Source organism: Talpa europaea (assembly GCF_964194135.1).
Source record: "Talpa europaea genome assembly, chromosome: 3".
In the NCBI taxonomy this organism is placed as follows: Eukaryota; Metazoa; Chordata; class Mammalia; order Eulipotyphla; family Talpidae; genus Talpa; species Talpa europaea.
This window is the reverse complement of record NC_140069.1, coordinates 100,803,243-100,828,851: the sequence shown is the minus strand read 5'-3', so window position 1 is coordinate 100,828,851 and position 25,609 is coordinate 100,803,243. Positions and strand designations below refer to the sequence as shown.

The window sequence follows — 25,609 nt, the reverse complement described above, 5'->3', positions numbered from 1 at the left end:
CCACATGTTATATGGATGGAAGTGAATTTTTTTTTTTAAGATTTATTTGTTTGCACAAGAACTGGGGTACAGACTAGATTCACGGGAGGGTAAGAGGATTCACCAGAGACAGAGCAGGGAACAGAACAGGCAGACTGACGAAATACACTGCTGAGGGGAGCAGCAGGCGCAACAGGAGAGGTCTGCTGCGCCATCTGAGACACTCGCCAGTTGGCTGGGATCAAACCGGCGCTGCAGAGGCTGCAGACAGCTTCACAGCGCTGCGCTCAACCGCTGCGCCACCAGTGGAGACCCGTGAGTGATTTTTTTTTAAAAGATTTATTTATTTATGCATACAAGAACTGGGGTGTAAACCAGATATACAGTGGGTGAGAGGATTCACCAGAGACAGTGGGGAGCAGAATAGGCAGATCCACTGAAATACACTGCTGAGGTGAGCAGCGGGCAAGTCAGGAGAGGTCTGCTATGCCATGTGGGTTGCTCCATGGCCAGCCAGGGATTGAACTCTTGCTGTAGTGGCTGCCAGTAGCTTGATAGCACTGTCTTTAACCCGTGCGCCACCAGGGAGGGCCCAAGTGTGATTGATTTTTGTCCATGTAGTCATTGCATCAAAGTACATGCAGCCTGTGAGGCAAGAATCAGAAAATGTTACACCAACTCTCTAGAAAAGAGACAACCAAGGAACTGAGTGTAATGATATTACTTGTAGACCCAGTCCTCTATGCAGAAGGGGATACAAAGATGAATTGTTTTTAAAGTCATTTCCCTCAGGAAGATGAAAATCTTTATACAGAGGAAGACAAGTGTGCGGATAAAGCCCCTAGAAAACACTAAATCTAGGAGCCTTAAATTAAGCCTTACCATGATCAAAGGAAGGCGAATTCATTTCTATGTGGGAGCAATGCAGTGAACAGCTAACTTCCCCAGAAAAAGCAGCATTTGAGAGAGGTCTTCAAAGATGAGTGCAGAGACTAGGTGGGTGGGTGTTATTTTGTTGATTTCAGGCCCCCAAACCTAACACACAGCACGACGGTGGTTTTGGGGGGCAGCGATGGTATACATACCAGTCAGCTGGCTCATTGGATTCATGGGGCGTACACATAGATGCTTAAATGCTAGGCTAAGGAACATGTGTTTAAAAGTTGGCAGTGCAGAGTCATTTTTAATAAGAGAAGGAACAAATGCAGCCAAAGAGCAACATTATATTAAAGCTGTTTGGGGGAATGTTAGCTTGGCAGCAGGAGGAGGTCATATTGGAGAGCAGAGAGCCTACAGCCTAGTGTACCCGCAGAGGGTATTTGAATAGCCAGGGCAAAAGTTTGACGACCTCATGCCGGAAATAGATCTGATTTTCTCGATGAAATTGCTGCATGTTGGACGGAAACGACTTGATGTGGAAGGCTTGTCAGCGCTGTTATGCATGACACACAATCCCTCCCCGTTGATAGAAACCTGTCCGCTTGCTCAACGTAAGTAAACCTTGTAGATGTTGGAATGTTTATGTTCAGCCCAAAATGGCTCTGGTTTTTTACACAGCTGTAAAATGTATTTAACTCCCAAATATAAAACACTTCTTGACTACTGTTTCATAGCTTCATAAAACGAGGCCCCGTTGCGTAGGCGCTTTCTGTTGTCATCTCCTATCTTCCTACGTAAATCTGTTTCCTGATATTGTTATTCCAACGGGAAAAAAATTCAACTCAGCGTAAACCACCTTTTTTACAAGCAGCCATAAGAAGAAAGCCCCAAAGACAATAAGGAGCCTCCACATTTATATTTTTAACCCAAGATTACAGTTCTAACTAGCAGGGACGCAAAATCGCTTTAATTATGAATGTTTTTCATTGTGGTGGTGAGTGTAAGTCAGTAACAGATGTTCATTTTCCCCAGCTCAACTGTTTTTAATTCTTTCTTGGACATGGAGAGAAAAATCTTTAAACGTTTGCCAAAGTTCAATTAACATCCCTGGCTGAAGGTGGAAAATGCCCGACTTTGTTTTTTCCCAGCCATATACCTGCTTTGGCTGCCTTTGCCACTGAGCACAGGGGCAAGATTCCAGCTGGCACAGGTTTTATTACTGCAAAGTTAATTTGCAGAATAAGCCTTTGGCGGGAGGGGTCTGTTCTCCTTTTTATTTATTTATTTATTTACTCTTTTTCAGTTATAAATAAAATTGCACTGTAAAACATTGCAGCTTAATTGCAGGAAACCCAATGCATTTTTGCTGCTGTTGTTCTGCAAGTGGTTAATAGCTTGTGTTTTGTTTATATGTAGTTGTAGAAATCTTGTGTAAGAGTATGTTTACAGCCAAGACTGTGTGACTTGGTTTATCATGTTTTTCCTGTGCTCTGTAGAACAGGCAGCTGCTCATTATTGAAAGACCTTTTTCTATGGAGAACAGGGGGAAGTGGGGTTTGGGGGGCAGGGGGGTATTTATGGAACTATGCAGAATGACTGGCAGAGACTACAGGCGCTCTGTGGCTATAAAGCCCCAACACCATATGCATTGACATTATAACTTGCTTCAGTACCGCCTAAGTATTTCAGCTGCATTTTCTGAAGTGATTTCTGAACAGAGCATATGTGACACTATAGGTCAGCTCCTCTCCCCACATTCCATCCTTGACATGTGTGTGTGCGTGTGTGTGTGCGCGCGCACTCGCCTGTGCACATGAGTGTGACTAATTGCCACGTTATGGGTTGGCTAAGGCAGAATCACATATTCTTCACTCACTTCTAATTCTAGTACTCACCCCCCCCAAAATTGGGATCATCAGAGAAATTACCTCTGGGGTTCGGCTTTCTAAATTTCCACTTAACAAAATATTTCTCTTAGATGCCAGAACTTGAAAACAATGCCTCTGAAGTAGTTTGAAGAGGCCATTTACAAATGCATAGTGTGCAAGTTGCTTGAGCTTTGATGACAATGCCCATTCCAGAGGTTTCCTGTGTTTCCCCAAAGGTTTGTGGAATATCTGTTCATTAATCCTCATTTAGGCAACTGGAAAATACTTCTTTTATAGACTGTGACACATGGATTATCCCATTAGGAAATCTGTGGATGGCATGTGACTTATGGGACTTGCAAAGGGTCATTGCTTTGTCTTTGGATAAAAAGAAGAATCTTCTGACAGAGCAAAATAAATACAAGGGGGGAAACAGTTAATAGATCCAAGCAGAAAAATGGGAGGTTGGCAAAGGCTTGTAATAATGATATTACAAACATCACAGCTCCTTTGGCATGACTTCTCCAAGGTCAACCTTTATGCCTCCAGGCCAAGATTGATTTGAAAAATGAACCATTTAGATTTAGTGCTGACCACAAATCAAACTCCACACTGTGGTACAGAAGAAGGATGGAGCAGTGAAGTTATTTAGTGATGTGAGAAGTTAGAATTGAAAATTCTCACCTTCATTTTTCTCCCAGGACCCCATCTAGCTTGACATTGGAGTGACAGTTTAAGAGAGCTGTTTAAACCTCTTACTCTTCATTTATTCCTGAAACTGCATCTACATATATAGTTGGGGAATACGCAAACGGGCAGAACTACTTAGGAAACGTTGCTGTAGTAATCCAGAGTGTTTACTCTTTCAGTTTTGCATTCTGAAAAGTAAATAGGCTGCTTGTTTGGAGGACTGGGTGTGTTCACTGAGTCAACGCCTGAGCACCAGCTTAAATAGCTAAGTGTGCGGCATCTGTGAAATGAGGGAGGGCTGGTCACTTGGCTTGCAGATGTAATGGTTCCCATTTTTCTGACCCAGGAAGCTACAAGCAGGGTGTCAGGGGGAATACCCAGGACCTGGATGCCCCCCACCGCAGACCTTTGCTAGGTGTGTGACCAGGGTACACATCAACCCTCAGGCTTCAGTCTTGTCACAACTCTGTGAGAGGAGTTGGCACAGAAGACCCCAGGCAAAGTAAATAGAAGCCCTTGCTTGGGTTCGACCATCTGTCCTGGATCCAGAGGGGTGCGGTGATGCTATGTCATTTGCTTCTCTGAGTTGGCACCATCTAAGGTTTCAGAAGTATCTGGTCCCTCCTTATCTTTTATAATAAAATTCCCACTCCCTAGCCACCAGCAGTTGGGGTAAAACAGAACAGAACTGGATAATGCACAGCAGTACTGATAAGCCTTCCTCATGGAGTCATTCCCAGCCAACTTGCAGAAATTTCATCAAAAAGAAATTTCATCCACATGAGGTCTTCAAGCTTTTGCCCTGGCTACTGAAGAAGATGCCTTCTCATCTTGAGATTTTGGAGTCAGAATCCAGCGTAGAACTATAGCATCACATTTCCATGGGAGGACTTGGGCAGAGTGACAGGTCCTTCCTATTTTCTACAGCAGCTTGTCTGGGCACCCAGAGGTCTGGTTTATTACGACATGACTGTTCCTGTTTTCAGCCTTCAATAGATACCTACTCGTAAACCCTTAGTTTTGTTACTAAACCTTGGGAAAACCCCTTGTTTATCAGCAGATGGCATTTATATGGCATCGTTCTGTTAGGCATGATATATTATAAACACACTGAGAAGAGGCAGCCTGCAGGATTTCCGCTCTAACCAGGCATATCTCCAGAGCCTGACTCCTGAAGCGGGGACAAGGGTAGAGAAAAGGAAAGCGCCCCCTACCTCTATCTAGGCAAAGAGGCAAGACGCTCTGTGGGTGTGTGTGACTGTCAGCTCAGGGGCTGCCTTGGCCTGTTGTCTGCTACGCTCCAATAAAAGCCTTTCCTGTCTCTCCCCAGCTGTCAGCAGGATACTGTCAGTTTCTATTTTTCAGCAGAAGGGGGCAAGATCCCTGAGACCGCTAAACAGGGTTTGAATCTCAGCACTCTTCTCACCCAGCAACCTCTCATGGCCAGATGTGCTTTTAAGTCATGGAAAGCCCCATGCCGCTTTGAAATCAGCTGTGTCCAACTTAAAGAATCCAGTCTTCCAAGAAGTGGCATTACTAATGTCTTTGTCACAAAACATAGTACCAGGATGGGCTACAGCAGAGGAGTGGGGGAAGCCTCTAACCAGGCCAGAATAAACCACCCCACACTCTTATCCAGGGCAGAAGGCGAGAAACTGCAATGAAGTTGACCTAGAACAGCACGTAGGGGGTGTGTGAACCTGGAGGAGGCAGCCAGGTGGCAGAGTTAAAGCATGCTCCAGATTAGGAAAAGTGCAGACCCAGCAGGTCAGGTGAGCACACAGGCCTAGCGCAGAACAGCAGAGCTGAGCAAGATGACTAGAGACCCTCAGGGGCAGGAGCCAGCATGGCCATGAGGATGCCAGAGGGCAAGGGAAATGGGGCAGCCTTGGCATTTCCTGGGGTTCTGTCACTGACCCTTGATCTTTAAAAGCCACAGAGCAGGGCCTCCCTGGTGGCACAAGGGGTTAAGCATAGCACTATGAAGCAATCCACAGCCTCTGCAGCACGAGTTCGATCCCCAGCCAGGAAGATACCCACATGGCGCAGCAGACCTCTCCTGTCTCTCCCGCTGCTCCCCTCAGCAGTGTATTTCAGTCAGTCTGCCTGTTCTGTTCTCTGCTCTGTCTCTGGTGAATACACACACACACCCCACCCCCGCACCTCTGGCCTGTACCCCAACTTCTTGTATGCATAAATAAATAAATCTTTTAAAAAAGGTGCTTTTTTTAAGAGCAACATTCATCATCCTGATTAACTGTGTGAAAGCTCATGTCTCCTCAACCAATGAAAACACTAACAGTAGAGGGTGCTGCCATGTGGCCACGCCCTGGTTTCTACCCTGACAGCAACGTGAACTCATTCAATCCTCTGCTCTGGGCTCTGTGGCAAGAGAAGGAAGTGGCCTGGAGAACTTGGTTGCCTGGGGTCACCCTGGGCATGAGTCAGCGGAGGCGTCCATGTAGGGACCAGGCTGTCCAGTTCCCAAGTGCTGTCCCAGGCTCTCGAGGGTGTTGCCAAAGGAAGAGGAGTAAACGGGAATTATTGCCAGGGTCACTCGAAGGCCTTGGCCTTCGGTAGCCGCCTCCACACTGGGACACAGGTGAAGCCCGGTAAACAAGCATGGAGGGGGTGAACAGTGCTGAGTGGGGAAAGCCAAATTCTCCATTCGCTACTCATTCAAGCCCTTATCGTCATGCAGTGGGTCTAAGTGACTTGTTTTTATAACATACTTAAATTGATCTCTTTGACTGGGGAGTTCTTGCCTCTGCGGTTTCTCCCTGTCGCTTTTGTCAAAGTTTGTCACACACACAACGTGGCACCAGATGTAAATGCAGCCCCGATGATCATGAAGCCAGTCTGAAATGGGCAATAATGTAAAAATGACAGTGCTGGTGCTTTCAGGAAGCTGCCCTGTTATGAAGCCAAAAGCCTTCTTAAAAATCAGAAGTACTCTCGTAAAACTCATTTTTCATGCGTCACAGGCTGTAGTTTCCACATGGGACAAAGTGTGAAACTAAGCTTTTATGGGAGATGGAGAGGATTTGTGTGAACTCTCAGTGACTCTCTTGACATTATTCCCTGGAAAAGCCACTTATTTTCTGTTGTGGTGCATTTTCATGTCAAATGCTATGTCTAAAAAGAAACAATTACTCTGGTGCAACAGGAGCTGCTTTTTGTTGGTAGACCCAAATTACCTTTCATCTTGACGATTGCAGCATTTTCTCAAGAGCCATCAATCTCTCTCCCCAACCCTTCTGAGTTTTTTCTTGGCGGAAAAACATCCACCCTGTCCCTAGGTATGTACTTTGTGAATGCAGCATAGTGTATTTCCCAGTTGGGAGGGACAGCACCATATCAACAGCCAGCAAGGACCATGACTCTACAGTGAAAGGCTGCCCTTCTTTCAAAAACAACAGTCCTCTGCTCCCATCCTTTTCATGTCCGTATTATTAGGACCGGGGACGCCCCAGTGGAGGCAACCTCTGTGTGACGACACATTCTCACTGCAGACCTCGGGGGTGGGGGGGGGAGTGTGGAGAGAGAGAGAGAGAGAGAGAGAGAGAGAGAGAGAGAGAGAGAGGTGTGTGTGTGTGTGTGTGTGTGTTTCCTTCCCCTGGGTCTCCTGTATTGCAAATGAATTAATGAAAATAAGTTCAGTACTATAACCCTAAATTAGCATTTTGGGGTTTTTTTTTCTGACAACATTGAAAACCAGAAAACCTAAACCATTGTACCAGAAAAGTAAAGCACATCTTGGGCATTTTTGTCAATCATTTTAGGAGAATGACACTATATGATTTTTTTTTTTTTTGAGGTAACATTGGTTTATAATTTTGTTTGTGCTTTAGAAGTCCTGGAGCTGTTAGCACAGCACACCCACCAGAGGTCCACTGTGCCCCCCTCCCCTCTGGTGCCTCAATTCCAGTCAGATTTCTAGATCTAACCACATGATTTCTTAGTACATTTTGTCCATCCCTGGTTGATTCTTTCAAGTCCAGACCATGGTAAATTATTAAAATAATAATATCAATCAGTGCAACTATAATACTTAACTATGTGCCAGAAATTCACCTATTCATGGCATCTACATATTAAATCATGCGGGCTTCCCAGTAGCCCTGTGAGGTCAACTCATATTACTTACCCTTCACTGGTGATGACATGGAGGTATAAAGAGGTGAAGTAACTGGGGTGAGGCAAGGCTACCAGGTGGTAAGAGCAGGGCCAGAATCCTGGAAGAAAGCCTCTCCCAAGGCTCTGAAGGGCCCACCTTAGCGCAGGGTCTCTGGACAGGGCCAGTTGGGTTTTTGCAGCTGTGCTATCGTCAGCTGTACTGGATGATGACGCCGTGGTGTACGTACACCTTGCAGATTGTGGTCCCTAACCTTGGTGTCATGGTCCCTTTCATCTCATACACAAGTTGCAGTGTGTGTTAAATAAGTGTATTGACTAAGTACCTAGCATGTATGTTCATGCAGATACCTACATGCACAGAGTCATTAGGACCTGCCGGCGGACAGGCCTCTGCTGTGGGTGTCCTTACTTCCACAAAGGTTTACTGAGGCCCGCTCAGGCCAGACACTGTGCTGGAGCTGCTGCAGGAGTGAGGAGAGCCAGCCTTGCCCGGTGGAACTTGCTCCTGTTGGCAGCTTCCCCATGAGCATGTGAGAGCGGTGGGGAGACTATCAGCAGTCACCTCTGCATGCACCTCCCTTTTCTGAATCCAGGTACACCGCCTTCCTGCTTCCAGGCCGCCGTGTTGTTATTCTCTGGGTCTGACCCAAAGTACTAGCTCCAGGGGTCCCCTCCCCACTCTGCGCACCTGCTTGCTGACCAGGCCTCCTTGGCAAGGCTGCGAGACTTACACTCCTAGAACCCATTCTTTTCTGTAACCTGAAAATGGGTTTCTCTGCAACCAGACTGAGTAGGGTCCAGGGTGCCCTGCATGGCTGTTGTTAATTCAGCAGACGTGCTCTCAATGGGTTGGGGCCATTCCTCAGAGCCAGAGTCGCCCACTTAAACAAAGGTCCACTGCCCTCGAGAACGTTCAAAAGGAACATGGCATGACACAGTCCTAGAAGGCCCCTGAATATCTTCATTCTCTTACCCACTACATACACCTGTCACTCTCACAGGTGAGATGTTGGCTGCTGTTGGTGGTGCCACTGGACGCTGCTGAGGTCATCTTGGCAACAGCCCACCTTCCTGGCGGGAGTATCGTGCCTGCCAGCTGAAACAATAGCTCGTTGACAGCCGCCAAAAATGACCTTTCTCTCTTAGCCTGTTTTATATCCTATTTAAATGTTGGTTAAAACTGTTTGGTGATCCTTTTTTTCTGGATGAAATGTTGGTTATTTTGCTGATGATCAAAATGGCTTTAGGGCTTTTTTTTTTTTTTTCCTTCTGACACATAGTAAAAAAACTATACATTGAGACACACACCTAAAACAAAAGTGTAAACACCTCTTAACTCTGCCCCTAGAATTCTAGTCTACTCTTTCCTTTCCTTTGCTATTTTTTAAATGCCAGTGGTGCCCCACTAAATTGGTTTCACAGCCCACCTATGGGTCACAGTCTGCAGTTTGAAGACACCAGCTGCTTTAGAAGTAGGTCTTCGGAGGCGCTGATTGCCGCAGGAAACCTTCAGGTTAAGTCTCCTGAGTGGCAACTAGAAGGCTAAGGGAAAAGAAGTCACTTTGAGCTCCCCCAAAACATAAATCATACTGTACTGAAAAGGCATTGTCATGTCTTATTGCTCATTTTTCCCTGAAAAATAGACAAGATACACAAACAACAAAGGAGAAATTGTTTGGGGGGCTGTCTCCCTCTAAACAAAATGGAGAGTTGGGAAATTGGGCACCCAGAGAAGTGCACCCAGCGGGAGCCCTCTGGGGGGCACCAGTGAGGAGTGCTGGGAACCTGTCAGGGGGTGACTACAAACCCAGCAGAGGAGAGGCAAGGGTAGAGGGCTCCTTTGAAGGCCCCAGGGGAAAAGAAGGCAAGGGCCGAGAAGCCTAACAATGAAGGGACCAGTTTTGTTTTTGTTTTTGTTTTTTTTTTTTAAAGATTTATTTATTTATACAAGCACTGGGTACAGTCAGAAGCCGGGAGGGTGAGAGAATTCACCAGAACCAGAGCGGGGAGCAGAACAGGCAGAAGGACCGAACGAAGTACACTGCTGAGGGGAGCAGCGGGCAGCAGGAGAGGTCTGCACGCCATGCGGGGCCCTCCTCCTGTGGCCGGGGAGCAGCCGGGGATCGAACCGGCGCTGCAGAGGCCGCGGGCAGATTCACAAGCCAGCGCTCAACCGCTGCGCCACCGGGGAGGCCCCTGAAGGGACCAATTTTCCTAGATGTTTATTTCTTTCCATCTTTTCCTGAGACTGTACCTATACAAATATAGCACATCTTACTCTTGCTTACTGGGATTGTTTTGATACCTGAATTTGCAATTTTAGAAGAGACTGATTTCAGTAGCCTTGATCTTGACCTCAAATGAAGGTCCTAGCTGTGGGGTTAGGGCGACAGCCTCCTCACTTCCCTCATGGAGGAGGAAGGAAGGAGCAGCGGTGGAGGGGGACAATTCAGCCCCCCCGCCGCCCACAATTTCAGTGCTTGCGATGCTGGCACTCACAGTACGTGGCCCAGTGGCAGTTAGGCCTGGGCACTTCTGGCTGAGTCCATGCTGTTCACAAACTAGGGCGGCTTTTGGAAGTCACAGCCTGAGCTCCCCTTTTTGTTTGTGTGCTAACGGACTGTGTCACCGCCTGTAACCATCTCATCCACTCGTGATTTTTACTTCATTAAGAAGCAGCATAGAGAAAGGTGACAGGGTATTGGACTTAGGCATCCCGTCTGCCATTAAAAGCCTGAACCTCAAACAACTAATTATATTTGGTGTCTTCACTATGCTGTCATCCTTTGTGCTACAGCCCGATGCCCGGACTTACATAGTCAGAAAGCTGGGGCCTGGGTCAGGAGGCCTCATCTGGTCCTTTCCGTTTATTTGTTCAGCAAATATTCCTCGAGTGCCTCCTGTATGCACTTTCTAATGGGGAAAAAAGATACTCAAAACCAAAATCTGTACATGGATGGATGTACTGTGAGAAAGACACCAAGGAGAGAGATTGGCCTGAAGAAGGATGGGCTGTTTAAATCGCCAGGTGCTCAGGGCAGGCTTCTTAGAGGAGGTGGCCTTGAGTTGAGGCCTGGAGGCTAAGCAGGTGCCACCTGTGGGAAAGCTGAGAGAAGAGCACCCCAGGAGAGGAACAGAAAGGAAAAGACCCTGAGGGGGAACAAGCTCAACATTTTACAGATGCTGGACCTCCTACCCAGTGTAGAGAGTAGTAGCATCTTTGACTACAGCCTGGGAGACAAGGAGACAGACAAGCATCATAAGAGAGAAGAAAATCACAGCCTGGAGAAGTAACCATATTGCAGAGATGGTTGATGTAAATGTTTAGTTTGGATAACAATTTAATGGATCTGTGAGTGTCGGAGTTAAACTGGAAATGTCAGCCATGAGCCCGTGATCCTTAGAAATCCTGCGAGCTCTGCCCTCTGGCAGGCCAACTGCAGTGACACAGTGCCAGTCTCAGATGGGACCGGGTGCCCCTCGCCTGCCTGGAGCTGGAGAAACCCAAAGATGGGAAATACCCAAATTTTCATTCTTGTAGGTAAAGGAGTAATAAAAGTTCCTCATGAGCCTACAGGGCCTCACCTGACTTCAACTCAAAATAATCTACATGCCAAAGTGACCCATGTTGGGAAAACCAATTGTAAACTTTTCTTGGGGAGACCAGTCCTTCAGCACCAAAGGATCCCAGTATCCTCAATAATTGTAGCCACACAATAATAATTGGGGGACGTGGTCTGTCCTTGTAGTGATGAAAATGTCCTAAAGTAGGTTGTGGTGATGTCTGCACCACTATGTAAATATACTAAAAACCATTTAAGTGGGGGCCTCCCTGGTGGTGCAGGGGATTGAGCACAGCACTGTGAGGCTGTTCACAGCCTCTGCAGCACGTGTTCAATCCCCAGCCAGGGAGCAACCCACATGGCGCAGCAGACCTCTCCTGACTCACCTGCTGCTCCCCTCAGCAGTGTATTTCAATAGATCTTCCTGTTCTGCTTCCCACTCTGTCTCTGGTGAATTCTCTCTCTCTCTCTCTCTCTCTCTCTCTCTCTCTCTCTCACACACACACACACACACACACACACACACACACCCGCACCTCTGCCCTGTACCCCAGTTCTTGTATGCATAAGTGAATAAATCTTTAAAAAAAAAAAAAAAGATAAGCTCACTCTAAGACTGTTGGGTCCAGGAGTAGAGACAGGTCTTAGATCTCCTTTCCATCACTGAAGTCTGTGAAAAGTATTCTCCCCTTTATTCTTTCATAAAAAACAAACCACGCCCATTGGCTCTTTAAGTGCAGACACTCGCTGGGCCCCAGAGGGTAATCAAAGATAATGACCTGGAACTCTCAAATGCATTAGAAAGTGTTGAGTCCTGTGAGGGAGAGAGGCCCTGCTTCATGGAGAACCAAGATCACTTCCAAAGTTAAGGAAGAGATGGAGGAGACTGGCATTGCAGGACCAGCCTCCACCCGGTGCAAAAACCCCCAGAATTTTCAAGCTTCAGTGCATGGTCCCTGGAGCTTCAGTGTGCCTTTCATCAAAATCATATGTTGCTGATTCATTTAGACTATTGTTGTTTCAGCTCATATAAAGTGGGTCAGTACCAATTAAAGCTAATTTATAATGATAAATCTATAAGGCAGAAAGGCATCTCTTTGCTAATGTATTTGCCAGAATTTGACACTCCAAGAGAGTTTTAATTTGCTGTCACTGCAGTTAGCACTTTCGCATGAATATTAATGATCAGCATTATAAGAAAAATGTGGCGTATTGGGTTTCTGGAAAAGGTTGACTTATTTTTATCTATCTGTATGTCACTTCTTTATGTTTATGAATACAAAGAATGAGAACACTATCGGTGCTAAAATGGAGGGCAGGCCACCTGCACAGGCTGAAAGGCGGAGCACGAGCAGGTGGGCAGAGGTTTAGGGAGGTGGACCGGCTTTGAAGTGGCTCTTCCAGTGAATGAGAGTGAGCTTGGCAGAGGCCAGGGCTCCTGGGGAGGGATGTGGCTGGTGCTGGTGGGTGAATATGTGCGTCTAGACACCAGACCATCTTATTTCTGGATTCATGAAACCAACTCTCATTTTTATGTCCTTTGTTGACAACCAGTAGAAAATTCTTGGCAGTCCTGTGAAATATTACTGTCTCACCCTGAAATCCCATCTGCCCGCTTTTTCTCCTTCCCCAAAGTAAAATGCTGAAATTGGCTCTCAGGGGTGGTCAGAGATGCCCCCTCAGCTGCTCTCTGGTGCCCTCAGGCCCCCGCCGTGGGAATGGACATTGTGGAGGGCTCAGCTGGAGAAAGATTGCATGTGACAGTTCTTACATGCGACAACAAGGTGAAATTACATTTTCTTACAGAAACACTAACATTGGTGAATGTCATTTTAAAATTAATAACACCTAAGACTAAGCTCTTTGTAACACTGGGCTGCCGCACCCAGGAGGACAGCACCCCAAACTTGGCTTCAGGGAGCATAGCCCATGCCCCTGCAGATGCATTCACCCTCCCCCAAGTCTGGCTGTGCGCGCTCCACATGCCCGTTTTCCTTCTCTCTGGTGTCTCCTGGGTTTTCTTCGTGTGTTACACCTTTATCTCCCGCATATAGGGATATTCGCCTTGAAAAATAAATCAAAGGAGAACAAACCTTGGAACTGAGGACCCAAGCACAATCCAGCCTGCCTGTTTCTAGCCAAGTGGTATTTGGTACACCCCTAACCTCCTGAACCCCAGCTTCACCTTTTGCTAAAATAGGAAAATAGGTTGACATAGAAAGCCTCTCCTCCTGGCTCAGAATATGCAAGTGTGAAGTAGAATCTGCTCATTCTTAGACAGCTACAGTGTTTATTAATAAAAGGAATCCAAACAAGCGGGGGTAGGGTTGGGTATGCAGGTGTCGGAATTTAAGGAGCAAATGAATCAAAGCAAAAGGAGGCCAAATCAAAACAAAGCATTTTGATTATCAATATGTCAGTTCCTAAAATCTTCATTTTCTGCCCATTTGTGCACAAAAAATAAAAGGGCTGATGGGAGAACTGGGCTTGGGAGAGACCCTCAAAAGCATGGAGCTTTTAAAAAAAAATATTTATGCATACAAGAACAGGGGTGTAGGCCAGAGGTGCGGGGAGGAGGGTAGTGGTTAGCAGCTTCAGCAGAGATGGAGTGGGGAGGAGAACAGGTGGACTGACTGAAATGGATGGCTGAGGAGAGCGGTGGATGAACTGGAGAGGTCTGCTGCGCCATGTGCGTAGCTCCTTGGCCGGGGATCGAACTGTTGCTGCAGTGGCTGGTGATAGCTTGATAGTGCTGTGTCTTTAACCTGTGCGCCACCAGGGAGGCCAAAAAAAGCGTGGAGCTTTGTATCCAGAGATTCAGCAGACACAGTAACTCCCCTAACGGAAAACAGTGCTTAGCTAAACCCACTGTGTGTCCACGCAGACACCACACTTGATGTCCTCCCACCTCAGGGTCCGTTTGGTGCAGATCTCGGAGGAGAGAACAGTCTTACCCTTTTTGGTCACTGAATAGTATTCCATTGTGTGTGTTGAAAATCATGAATTCTGGATGGTGGGGGCTCAGAACAAGCCCCTCACGGCTCCCATCTCCTGGCTGAGAGCCGGCACCTTCGCGTGTAGGTTTGCAGGCGGGGCTCAGACAGGGCCTCTGAGAGCAGACAGGGCTCAGCAGGGCCTCTGCTCTGTGGATGAATGACTCCATTATAACTCCCCTCCTTCTCCCCTGAAATAATCTAAAGTCTCATTTCAATCTGAACATCAAAGCTGGCTATGATGCCTCTCTTTGGGCGCCTCCAGTTTACCTGCAGCGCAGGGGACTCCAACATGGTGGGTGAGGTGAAGGAAGGAAATAGTAGGTCTTTAAAATATTTATTACAATTTTTTTTTTTTGGTGTGAACTAACAGATTCTCTATCAAAGGTGATTTTTAAAAATTTTCCACAATGCATGGGTTCTGTTATAATCAAATCAAATAGATTAGATGGATTTTATTAATTGCCCCAATTCACCTTTCTCTCCATTCACACAATTTCCCATGTGGTTTTCCACTTGCTATGCTGGGGTGAAGTCCCATGTCTAGACCCTTTATTATTTTTTTTTTAAGATTTTTTTTTTTTAAAGATTTATGTATGTATACAAGAACTGGGAAACAGGCCGAGGTGCGGGGTGTGTGCCTGTGAGAGGATTCACCAGAGACAGAGTGGGGAACAGAACAGGCAGACTGACCGAAATACACTGCTGAGGGGAGCAGCGGGCGAGACAGGAGAGGTCTGCTGAGCCACGTGGGCCACTCCCTGGCAGGGGATCGAACTCGTGCTGCAGTGGCTGCGGATAGCCTCATAGGTTGTGTCTTAACTCCTTGCGCCACCAGGGAGACCCTAGACCCTTTTTTAAAAAGAAAAAAATTGGCTTTACTGAATTAATTTTTATTCTAATTATTAAGACTTAGTAAGTAAGCTATGTTTTATCTTCATTTGCAACTTTTGCACAGTAACATATTAGTACATGTATATCATGTAAGAAATATAGTCTCACACTTACACCTGCAGGGGTCAGTGCTCACAGCTTTTCATTGATTGGTATGTAGGATCAGAAAGTTGGGAGACCGTTGTTGGGGAACCAGTCTCGCTCGATCCTGCTGTCCCTAAAATGGGTGGGAAATTCTCAAGGAAGTCCTGGAAAGTGCTGGGAATTCTTTCATTCTGACATTATTTCGGATAACAGATGAAGCAGAGTTTGAAAATGAAGCAGGTTAAGGTGTATTTTCCTCCTCTGGAAAGTTATGAGGAAATTAATGGAGCAAAAAAAGAGAAGGCTGGCCCAGATGTTTTTGCCACAAAAGAAGTAAGTTTAGTTTCAGGTTAGCTCTTCCTAGGGTTCAAAGATGTTTGACAGGAGACTAAGAACAGTTGTTTTGTGGCCTCAGATGTTTTCTGCAGGACACTGTAGCCCTGCCAGCAAGTTTTCCAGATGTTAGCATCCGAGCACGTGTGACTTTGGGGAACAACTGCAGTCTTCACCTGCACCAGGCCCTCTGGCTGTGGAACAAAAGATGACAGCTGAGAAACAGCACCCATCACAGCTGCTGACAGTTCTGTCTGGTAACAGGGCAGCATTGGGGGTACAGTAATAAAATAACACTGGACCCCCACTCACTCCCTGTTTAAAAAAATCGAGGTACCCTCAAAAAAAGCAAGGGAATAGTGGATAAAATAAGCCCCTCCTGTGAAATTCTCCTTATTCATTCGCCAAATACTCCTTTAATTCTTGCTATATGCCAGGCATAGTTCTAAGTGCTTTTGAAAACAGGAGCTCAATTAGCCTTCACAACAACCTAAAGAGCTGGCAGTAGTATTAGCCCATTTTACAGATGAGGAGTCTGTAACTCAGAGAGGTGTCCTTACTTGCCTGGGCTCACACAGGTTGTAAATCACAGCACCAGAGCTCACACAAGCCCCAGCCTGTCCTCTCGGCCCGGCCTCTGTGACCTCGCTGTGGATGGAGGTGAAGGTTTAGCCCTGCCTGCACTCAAAGTCCAAAGCCAACATACTGTCTGTCTTGATAGAGTCCACCTTGTATCTTTTTCTAGTGGAGATTAACACACAGAGAGGATGTTGGTACAATCCTTTCTAAAAATATTGTTTTATATGTAATATTATTACACAATGTCATTACTTAACTGTCTTCCTTTTTTGAGCGCTTACTATGTGCAGCTCCTCCTGAGCCAGGTGTTCCATAGACATACATCCTAATCCTTATAAGTGCATGGAAGAGATTTATGCCTTTTTCACAGAAGTAGAGGCCAGGTAGCTTGGCACTCAGCTGATAGGCGGCTAAGACATGAGCCAGGTCTGTGCGTCCCTCTTATCTGTTATAGGACGGAATCAAGTAGAAACAGGTCCTTCTCCGAGACTGTTAGTTTCGCAGAGCACCCAAAGGCCCTTGTGGTGTGTCAATAACAGGGCACATGACCCGCTAACCTGGGACAGTGCCAGGGCTCACATGTCCTCCCTCACTGGCACTCACTCTCTGGCATCCTCTGGACCATAAATTGTGCACCCCACCCCCCACCCTTGCTCCTCTTGGGGCTGGATGGTGAGTGGTTTCCACACATCAGCCCCTCAGGCTCTGGCCCCTTTTGATCCAGTGGGGTTTTGAAGTTTTATCTTCTGCTGGGCTTCATTAAGCCCTCCGTTGGGCTGTGGGAGTTTCCCCAGTTATAAATGTTGCGTGGTTCTTGGTATTCAGGTTAACAAATTAGTCCAATTAGATGGGTAAATTAGTCATTCTAACTTTCAAGTTCTGCAGGAGGAACTTTGCGAAATAGCATTTTATAGTTTTCTAACAAGCAATTTAAAGGACACCAGCATGTGGCATTTGTTTAAGAGTCAAACATCCTAAGCAGTGCCCTACTTAAAAACAGATTTCGCTGTTTGCTCATGGACAGACTCAGAGACGTGGCAGAATCTACCTCTTGGCTCCTGTGAGCATTTCCAAACTGGCGCTCTCATTTCTGGGGGTACAGCCAAGTGTAGCGGGGTTCACTGAAAACCACATTAAATTCCAAAGCCTGGGTTCTGCCAGATTGCTTTTTCTGCACTGCCCAAGAGGATCTAATGGGCCTCAAAACGGACTGCTTGGAATTCCATCTGAATGGTAGGTGGTGATGAACCAGCAACTGAAGGGGGTTGAAAAGTGACCCCTCAGAGAGCTGCTGGCATGGAGGGACGGAAAGCAACGTGGGAAAAAGTGATGTCCCTTAATAGCTAATTGAAAATGCAAAAAGCTCTGGAAGTTTTCCGGGGCTCAGTTTCCTGTGTGTGAAAATAAGTCATCTCCACCTCCCAAGGTCCCTGAGGAGTAAATGAGATAAGGTCTAACGTGCCTGAAACTTAAGAGGCACCCACTCACTTGAGGTCCCTTCCTTCCTTCCTGGATCCTTTTAACTGTTAGCCTCAGATGCTGGCGTCCTTATTCCTGGCTCAACTGCCTCTTCAAACAATCTTATTAATGCCTATTAAAATGAAACCCAATAAAAGTGCCAATATTTGGTGTTGAAATAATTGATGTAGCAGAGCAAACCCAAGGAGCACCCAGGCAGGCCCCTGGTGCAATTTAGCCTCACACCTGGGGGATGAATTTCACAACTGTAATTGCTACCATATAATTCTTATTAATGTTGTGCTATAATTCCTATTTATTCCACAGGGCTTGTAAATGCATTAGGACTTGTCAACATATTATTTTACACTGTTTATGATCTGTAGAATTATGTCCTTCAGGGTTGTATTGTGTAAAAGCTCAAAATAAATGGCTTTGGGCCTCATTAAAAAAGCCAAAAGGGTCTGCTTGTTGAAGGGGTTCTGCATCCCTGCCATCCTGAACAGAAGTCAGTGGAGTTGACTTTTAATTCATTTCTGAGCCAAGCTCTTACTCTGGGAATACAAGGGGATCCCCTGCTCCTATCTGAGTCTTTGCAGGGAAAGGTGTGGACGGCTGAAAGGCAGGTGCAGCTCCCTGTGGACAGGTATGGCAGAGAATTGGCCTTCCAGGAGCTGGACCTCCATCCTGGTATTGAAAGTTCACCCTCTGAACTCTGGGCATTTCTGTCCCCCTGCTCCTTTTGTTTGAGGTGACCCCTTTTAGTTCCAAATTCCCTCATGTTCTTTCTAACTCAACCTATAATGAAAAAGATCTGAGATTAATTCCCACCGAAGCCTAATTAGTATAAAATGGAATGCCCCCACACACACACACACAGGTTTTTGCATTTACTAGATCAGTAAAGCACAAGGCCAAAGGGGACAGAATTCTGTCCTTGAGAGAGAGAGAGAGAGAGTGTGTTTTGTTTTGTTTTTTTCTGTGTTTCCGTGTCCTGAGTGCCTGGAATGCCCTCACCCACCGCTGATTCTCCCAACTTGTGGGGAGGTGACCGTTCCTGACACTTTGTGCTTCTCTGGCCCCACAGGCAGTGAGTATGATGAGGAGGAGGTGGATTATGAGGAGTCAGACAGCGACGAGTCCTGGACCACGGAGAGCGCCATCAGCTCCGAAGCCATCCTCAGCTCCATGTGCATGAATGGAGGGGAAGAGAAGCCTTTTGCCTGCCCAGTTCCTGGATGTAAAAAGAGATACAAGGTAAGGGAGGCGCCACTTCCCGCAGTACACTGCGTGGAAGGACAGGCCCATGTCAGAGAGCAGCCCCTGCTGGCCAGAGGGCATGCTGCTGGGTGTGGGAGGGTCCTCACTGGACACAGGTCAATCCTGGGAGGTACCCCTGGTTTCAAGGTGTTTGGTGCAGTTTTCCCCATTGTTGACCTTTGTGGGGAGCAGTGGATACAACGTTTTTTGCGGGACTATGTCTTTGATATTCTTCAAGCTCATGTAGATCAGGGGCTGTCATTATCAGTTGAGTTGCCTGTTTCATTGCCAGACACTGCCAGACACCGTCTGCCGTGGAGGGTGCTCCAGGTGGCTTGCAGGAGTCCACTTTGAAGTCCTGAAAGCTGGCAGATGCTCACAGGGCCCTTTTGGAAAACACTGGAAGGTTTTTAGCATCCTGCTGAGGAAGTTCTTGCTCCCTTCCCCCACCCGCATGAAAGGAGATCAGGGAAGAAGGGCTTTGATATTTTTCTCGCCAAACCACCCTCTGGCTTCAGCATCCTCTGTAGATGGCCCAGGACCTGCATCTCTGAGGCCTGGCTCTGGGTGTCATGGGCACAGGGGGTGAGGGGGACAGAGGGGGAGACACTACTTTTTCAATTAAGAAAACAGGACTGGCGAGAAACACCCATGACATTCAACTGTGGTCCAGAGAGCACTTTAAAAAACAAGTTTGCAGACTTTCCCTTGGGGTGTTAACAGCTCTTTAAATCTCCACAGGTGAGAGAGAAATATAAAAGGAGCACATACCTGGTTTACTTGATGATATGCTAATTTACCCACAGCTCAGCAGACTTTTTTTAAAGGCTCGGAGCAATGTGTTGACAGCCTAAGCACTGCTTATATTGCTCCTTCCTAAATATGTCTCTGAGTGCTAAAAAATTGTTTCAGTGCTTTTCCTACCTGCTACTGATACTAAAGCATGAAATACATGAATCGCAAGGTAACTGGCCCACGGTTTCAACTGCCCCTGTATTGTTAAAATTTTATCACAGAAAGTGCAGATACTCTTTGTTTAGAGTGAAAACCCTGGGATGGAGACGTGAGAACTCCACCAGGGCCTGAGGCTTGCAGGTGAGAGTAGAGCAGGCAAGGACCTCAGAACTAGGGCCTGTCGACCAGCTCTGTTTCCCAGAGCAGCAGGCAGAACGAGATCCTCTTTTGATCTCATAGAGAAGCGAGACAGAGCTGCTTGGGGGTGTCCTGCCAGCTCTCTGGATGCTACTTCTCGCCAGGCTTCATGGAAGCCGGTCCCCGCTGCTCTGCCCTCTTGCTGCCTTTTTCCAAGTGTCCGAACCCCAGGCCAGTGGTGCTGTGTTAAAGGAGGGAGCAGAGCAGTGGTCCAGGCTGAGACCAAAAACCATCAAAAAAAAAAAAAAAGGAAACGTAAACAACACCCTTTATCTCCTTCCCATGTCTAGCTCCTATACTCATTTCTGTTGTCATTCTTCATTTGTTTTTACTTCTCTCGGGTTTCCAGCTCTCTCCTACAGTTATCTCTGTCTGCTTTGATAGGGGCGTGAGTGTTCTCTCTCCTCTAAGGCCAAGAACAAATGGGATGAGCCTTGGGCTTCGGAGGCTGCCGCCTTAGCACCCCTGACTGCCCCGTGACACAGGTGGTGGTTAGTAGGCAGGCTTGCCATGAGGTTAGTGTGGGTTTCCTCTCCCGAGCCAGAATGCCAAGTAATGAAATGTGGGACAAGAACAAACATGAGTCTACTTCTAATCGATGTGAGCGATGAGTGTGGCCATATTCCCCGAAGCTTCGATTTGACTTTTCCTGCTTGGAATTTAGCGGCCGCGGGGCAGTCGTGTTCTCTCGTGTAATCATTTCCTCTTCTTTACTGCATTGCCGTTGGGCTGGGTACCGCTGACAAGGATGTCGTGAGCTGGTGTACAGTGGGGTCGGGCAGAATCCCAGGGTTGGCAGGGACTCTGACCAGTTAGTCTGACTCAGGATCAGCTGTACCATTTCATTGGTATTTGCAGAACCGAAAGATGAGGAGGTATCTAACTCCCCAGACTTCATACTGAGCAGGGCAAGAGATCGGGGGCAGCAGCGGAGGGAGTCTCTATGGTGTTTTGCATGCTCATTCTGTTGCCTAAGAATGAGTGAATTAATGCCCCTTATTTCTCCAGGCAGAGCTGAAATGCCCTCCTTTGGAAGCCTTTCCATTCTCCCAGACCGACTCCCCGATAGGCTGAAGCTCTACCTGTGCTCTCCTCACGTGCTCATGCCAGCCACAGGCAGAGCACTCACGACCTCCTTACCCCATGGGTGCGGACAGCTCAGAGACCCCTCAGCACTCTGCACAGGTGTCAGACATGGCAGATGACCTGAGGGTAAAGGGATAGAGGCATAGTGCATGGGGCGAAGAGGGAAATGTGGGCTCCCTGCTGACCTCGGACCCCCAGGGTGGCAGCAAGAGCCACTGCTTTGAGTTCCCCGCAGCCACTCCTGGCGCAACGCCTCACCCACCTCAAATGCTCATATTCTGCTCTGACTTTAGCGGAGGGCTGGACTCCCAGCTTTATCTGGGACTAGGTTGCAAAGATGGGTTGAAGTGCTTTGAGGTTTTTACCTTTGATAATATTTCTGTTGCAGTTGTTAGGATTAAAGGCACTTTGGCATGTTTTAGAAATATAAAACCAAACAAATGCCCCTCCTCCAGCGTTTTCCTGGAAGCGCCTGCTGCTGCATGGAGGGCGTAGCCTAAGCAACAGAAACACCAGCAGAGGGTCACAGGCTGGGGGTGGCTCCGTCTGCAGCCCCTGTGGCTCCCTGGATGGATCTTCTCTCCTCTCCCAAGGGTCCGTGAGGATCCCAGGCGGGAGCATGACTGACAGCACCTTTCTGAATAGCCACTGGCAGTAAATAATCAGGACGAAAGTTGATGTGTCAGCTCCATATCCTAGAAATGTATCCTAAGCACATCATCAGGGATGCAAAGACTGATTTACAAGGATGTTCATCAAAGCCAGCACCGATTTGGGAAACACTAAATGTCTAAAATAGGGGACCAGAACAGAAATCTACCACCAAAGTCCTGTTTTCCAAACATACCTAATGGCGAGGTAATACAATCCCATCCCATCTCTCATGGAAAATACTGAAATACCTCAAATGTGGAACAGAGTGGCCACTTACCTGTTCTCCTTTACCCTTCTGCATTTCCTAAATATCTGCAATTACCTACCTGGAAAACAGATTAATAATCCAGGGGGAGAAACACCTGCTTTCCACCTGCCTCACCTTGAACCGTCCTGGTGAGCCCAGCGAGGGAGCAGCTCTGTGCGCAAGCGCCTTCACTTGTGCCGCTAATAGTCCCCGCCCCAGCTCCTGTTTGGTCATTTTACTTCCTCATCGCATTCCCAGACAACTTCCTCTCCTTGCTATAGAGCATCAAGGGCACATGTTGACATCTGTACTTCTTGGTTGCTGAATTCGTACAGAGATGAAATAGTTTAGGACAGCGGCCCAGCTCGGTATCCAGACTCAGTATCCAGTATCCACACAGCTCAGTATCCACTGACCGGCTCAGTTCCCTCATCGGGCCAGGTCATTCCCGGTGGTAGATGGGAATGAACACCCAGCCCTCCGTTGTACCTCCAGCCCCTCCCCTTTCCCTCAGGCTATCCCGGTGTCAGGCCACTATAATTCAGTTTGTTCTGAATCCTTCCCAACTATGAAGATTTTTCAAAGACCATCAGCTGCTCGTGCTATGTGATGAGCACTTGACACTTCAACTACTTGGAATTCTGGCAGGAAATGTGGGCTCTGCGGTCAGACATCCCTGAGCCTCCATTCCAGTTCCATCATTTACCAGCCATGTGATTGAACAAGTCACTCACCTTCTCGGGGTGTCAGTATTGAGTAAGATACTGCAGACCAAGTTCTCAGCGTGAGAAGTTATGAACAGATACAGATGTCCGTGACCTTCCTTGTCCTGTTGAAACTTAATTCCCTCCCTTTCCTCTTTTCAAAGACCAGAGGGATTTAAGCATTTCATTCTCTGTCATTGCCTGCCATTATTGCTTTCATCAATACTTTTGAAAGACCAAACTCATTTCAGGATATCTGCAGTGAGAAACTTCAGCGAGTCTTTAAACTCAACTAGAAAGAACGTGAAGTCCCAATAGCTCCATGTGAAAGAGCAGATGAGAGAGATCTTGAGTCTCATCAGAACTTGTATTAACATTTGTGATAAGGGTGTCCCACCAACACAGGAGAACATCTTATAACAGCAGCGAAGAGGAAGTAATGGCAAGGTAGGCTTTGTAGACTTTTTACCAACCCCGGAAAATGTCACACGTTTCCAAATGTGTAATCCCTCATTTTTCCCTGGTGATAAAGCTGATGTATGGAGTTAGACCCATTTTCCTCAGCCCGACAGCCAGACACGTAACAATGTTTATATTCAAGCAGGGAACAGACCACAGAACCTGCCAGAATCACTTCAACCTTGCACTTGCCTTCTGGTGAACTCTGGGTCAGGTTTCACATTGGACTGGCTGCTTGTGGCTTTAGCAATTTCTGGTTTCAAACCTTCCCTCACCTAATTATTTATAAAAACTCAGGCCTGAGTGGAGTATCTAAACCTTGATCCTCTTGCAATTGCTTGCCTTTTTAGTCAAAAAAATTTTTTTTCTTCCTATTGGTTTCCTCTATTTTCTGACAGGATACTGGGGCACAGGCATAACTGGTTTTTTTATGATTCATCTTGCAACAAGTTCCCTGTGAAAACAAGGGCAGAGAGGGACCCTCCTAGGTCATCTGAATTATCAGTTCAGCTAATGAGATATTAGGCAGGGAGATGAATATTCTAGCACTTGTGAGCCAGACTTCTACCGCATCATTACTATTACCTAGGAAGAAAACACTTTTTCTATTTACTATGTATAAAGTGACTTTAAACCATCTTTTTCATCTTCCATGTTTTGTGGGTTCCCTGGCTCGAGTGAGGTAGTTTCTTGCCCGGATCTCTCGTGTTGCTGCAGTTTGATGCCAGTTGGGGTTAGATACAAACTGCCATCTTTACTTCTGTCCCAGCTGAAATGGCTGGAATAGCTGGGGGGCTGGCAAGGCACATCTACCCATCAAAGTATCCTAACAGGTCTAACCTGTCACTGCCTACCCACTGCCTCTTATCCCCAACATGCCTCTAGAAGCCCAGTGAAACTTCCTAACCTACATGCAGGGGCTAAGGCAGGCAGGGCCAGAGCTGAAAATACAAAAGCTGAATGAGGTGTTTGGGACCGAGCTTGTTATTGTCCTTTAGGTGAACTTCACACTCCAAGCACAGCCCAGTGGTCACTTGATAAAGTCAAGCAGGATTCTCTTCTATAGGGCTTTTAAAAGGGATTATTGTACACTGTGAACCTCTAAGAGGGAAATGTAAATAGGAGTAACTACTTTTTTTTTTAAATGACAACTCTTGCTCCAGAGCAGTAAGGCCTGGTCTAACAATTCACTCACCCCGTTACCTGGTGAGCATCTGCCCCAGGATTGCCCCATGCTAGATGCTCAGGAAACGATACCGTCCACCTGTTTTCTGGGAGTCCAATAAGGGCACCTTATGAAGAAAGTAGATGACTGTGTTGGAATCCTTAAGGTGGGCTAGGACTGGGCTCAGCAGGAATAGGTTCAGGTAATACTTGAAGGGCAGTTCACTCTTCTGGCGATCTGTGCTCAACAACTTCTTCATGTCTTATGCCCTATCTTTTTCTCTTCCTAACTTGGCAATGGCTAACTTGGAAATAACCCTTTGCCAGGAATTCCCCTTAAATCTTCCATCAGTTACTTAACAACTTGCACATGCTTCCTGGAATGAGCAACAGTAACTTTAATTTGGTAAATCTGTAGAATGATTCTGGGCATTAAGTATTAAAGACTATGCTACTGAGCTAGCAAAACAACAGAAATTCAGAAAGCATTTTCCTTCTTTATGTATCATTTGGGATTTATCAGCCAGTTTGAAATTTGGGACTCTTCTGTTGCTGAGACATCTGCAAACTAAGATTTTTTTGAAATACAGTATATGGTTGGAATGCAGCACATTAAAAAAAAAAAAAAGTAGGGCAGAGTCCACCCACAGGCACTACCATGCACAACTGTGTCAGGGCACGATTCGGTCAGGTAGGTCCCAGGGCAAACACGGCCTGAGAGATACTGGCTTACCCCAGAGTGGAACATGGACAGAAATTTCAGGTAAGGTAAGGAATTACCACAGTCGTCTAGAAGCAAGGTATAAGTGGAGTTTCCAAACCAAGAATTTATACAAAATGTGTCAAACCTCATTTTCTTTAGAAAGATACACTGTTGGCCATCTTATGAGTATTTTATATCATTGTTCACTGTTACCACTCAGAATTCAGAGTAGAAAAAAAGACCGAGGAAGCAAAGTTCCAAGAAGAGTGCTGCTTTATATAGTGAGCCTTCAATGTTCTTTTATGTAAAACTTGAAGTCAGGACTTTTTCAGAATGACAGCATGTCATGTGCATGACCCGCACAGTCCACGATGAACCCACCAGACTGTCCCTGAAGAGTCACCACTGGACCCTTCAAAGCTTACTCTGTAAACAGCTGCCACCTGGGATACATCCAGTTGCAGTCCAGACCCACCCTGAGGCGCTCCCTGGCCTAACAGATGTATGTGATTCCGTCTAATAGCGGCATTTGTGTCTTCTCCACAGAATGTGAATGGCATAAAGTACCACGCTAAGAATGGTCACAGAACACAGATTCGTGTCCGCAAACCATTCAAATGTCGTTGTGGGAAGAGTTACAAGACAGCTCAGGGCCTGCGGCACCACACAATCAATTTCCATCCCCCGGTGTCGGCTGAGATTATCAGGAAGATGCAGCAATAA

The 25,609-nt window shown here is 46.7% G+C and overlaps 1 protein-coding gene across 1 annotated transcript in view; it reads left to right on the top strand.

The window, feature by feature from the left end:
• JAZF1 (JAZF zinc finger 1) overlaps nucleotides 1–25,609 on the top strand; it is a gene marked incomplete at both ends in the record, with an annotated part of 304,750 nt that extends 279,141 nt beyond the window's left edge. Inside the window, 2 exons of the mRNA XM_084229388.1 lie at nucleotides 18,549–18,714; nucleotides 25,433–25,609. Of these exons, the coding sequence (XP_084085514.1) occupies nucleotides 18,549–18,714; nucleotides 25,433–25,609 (343 nt within the window). The remainder of the gene's footprint in view (nucleotides 1–18,548; nucleotides 18,715–25,432) is intronic.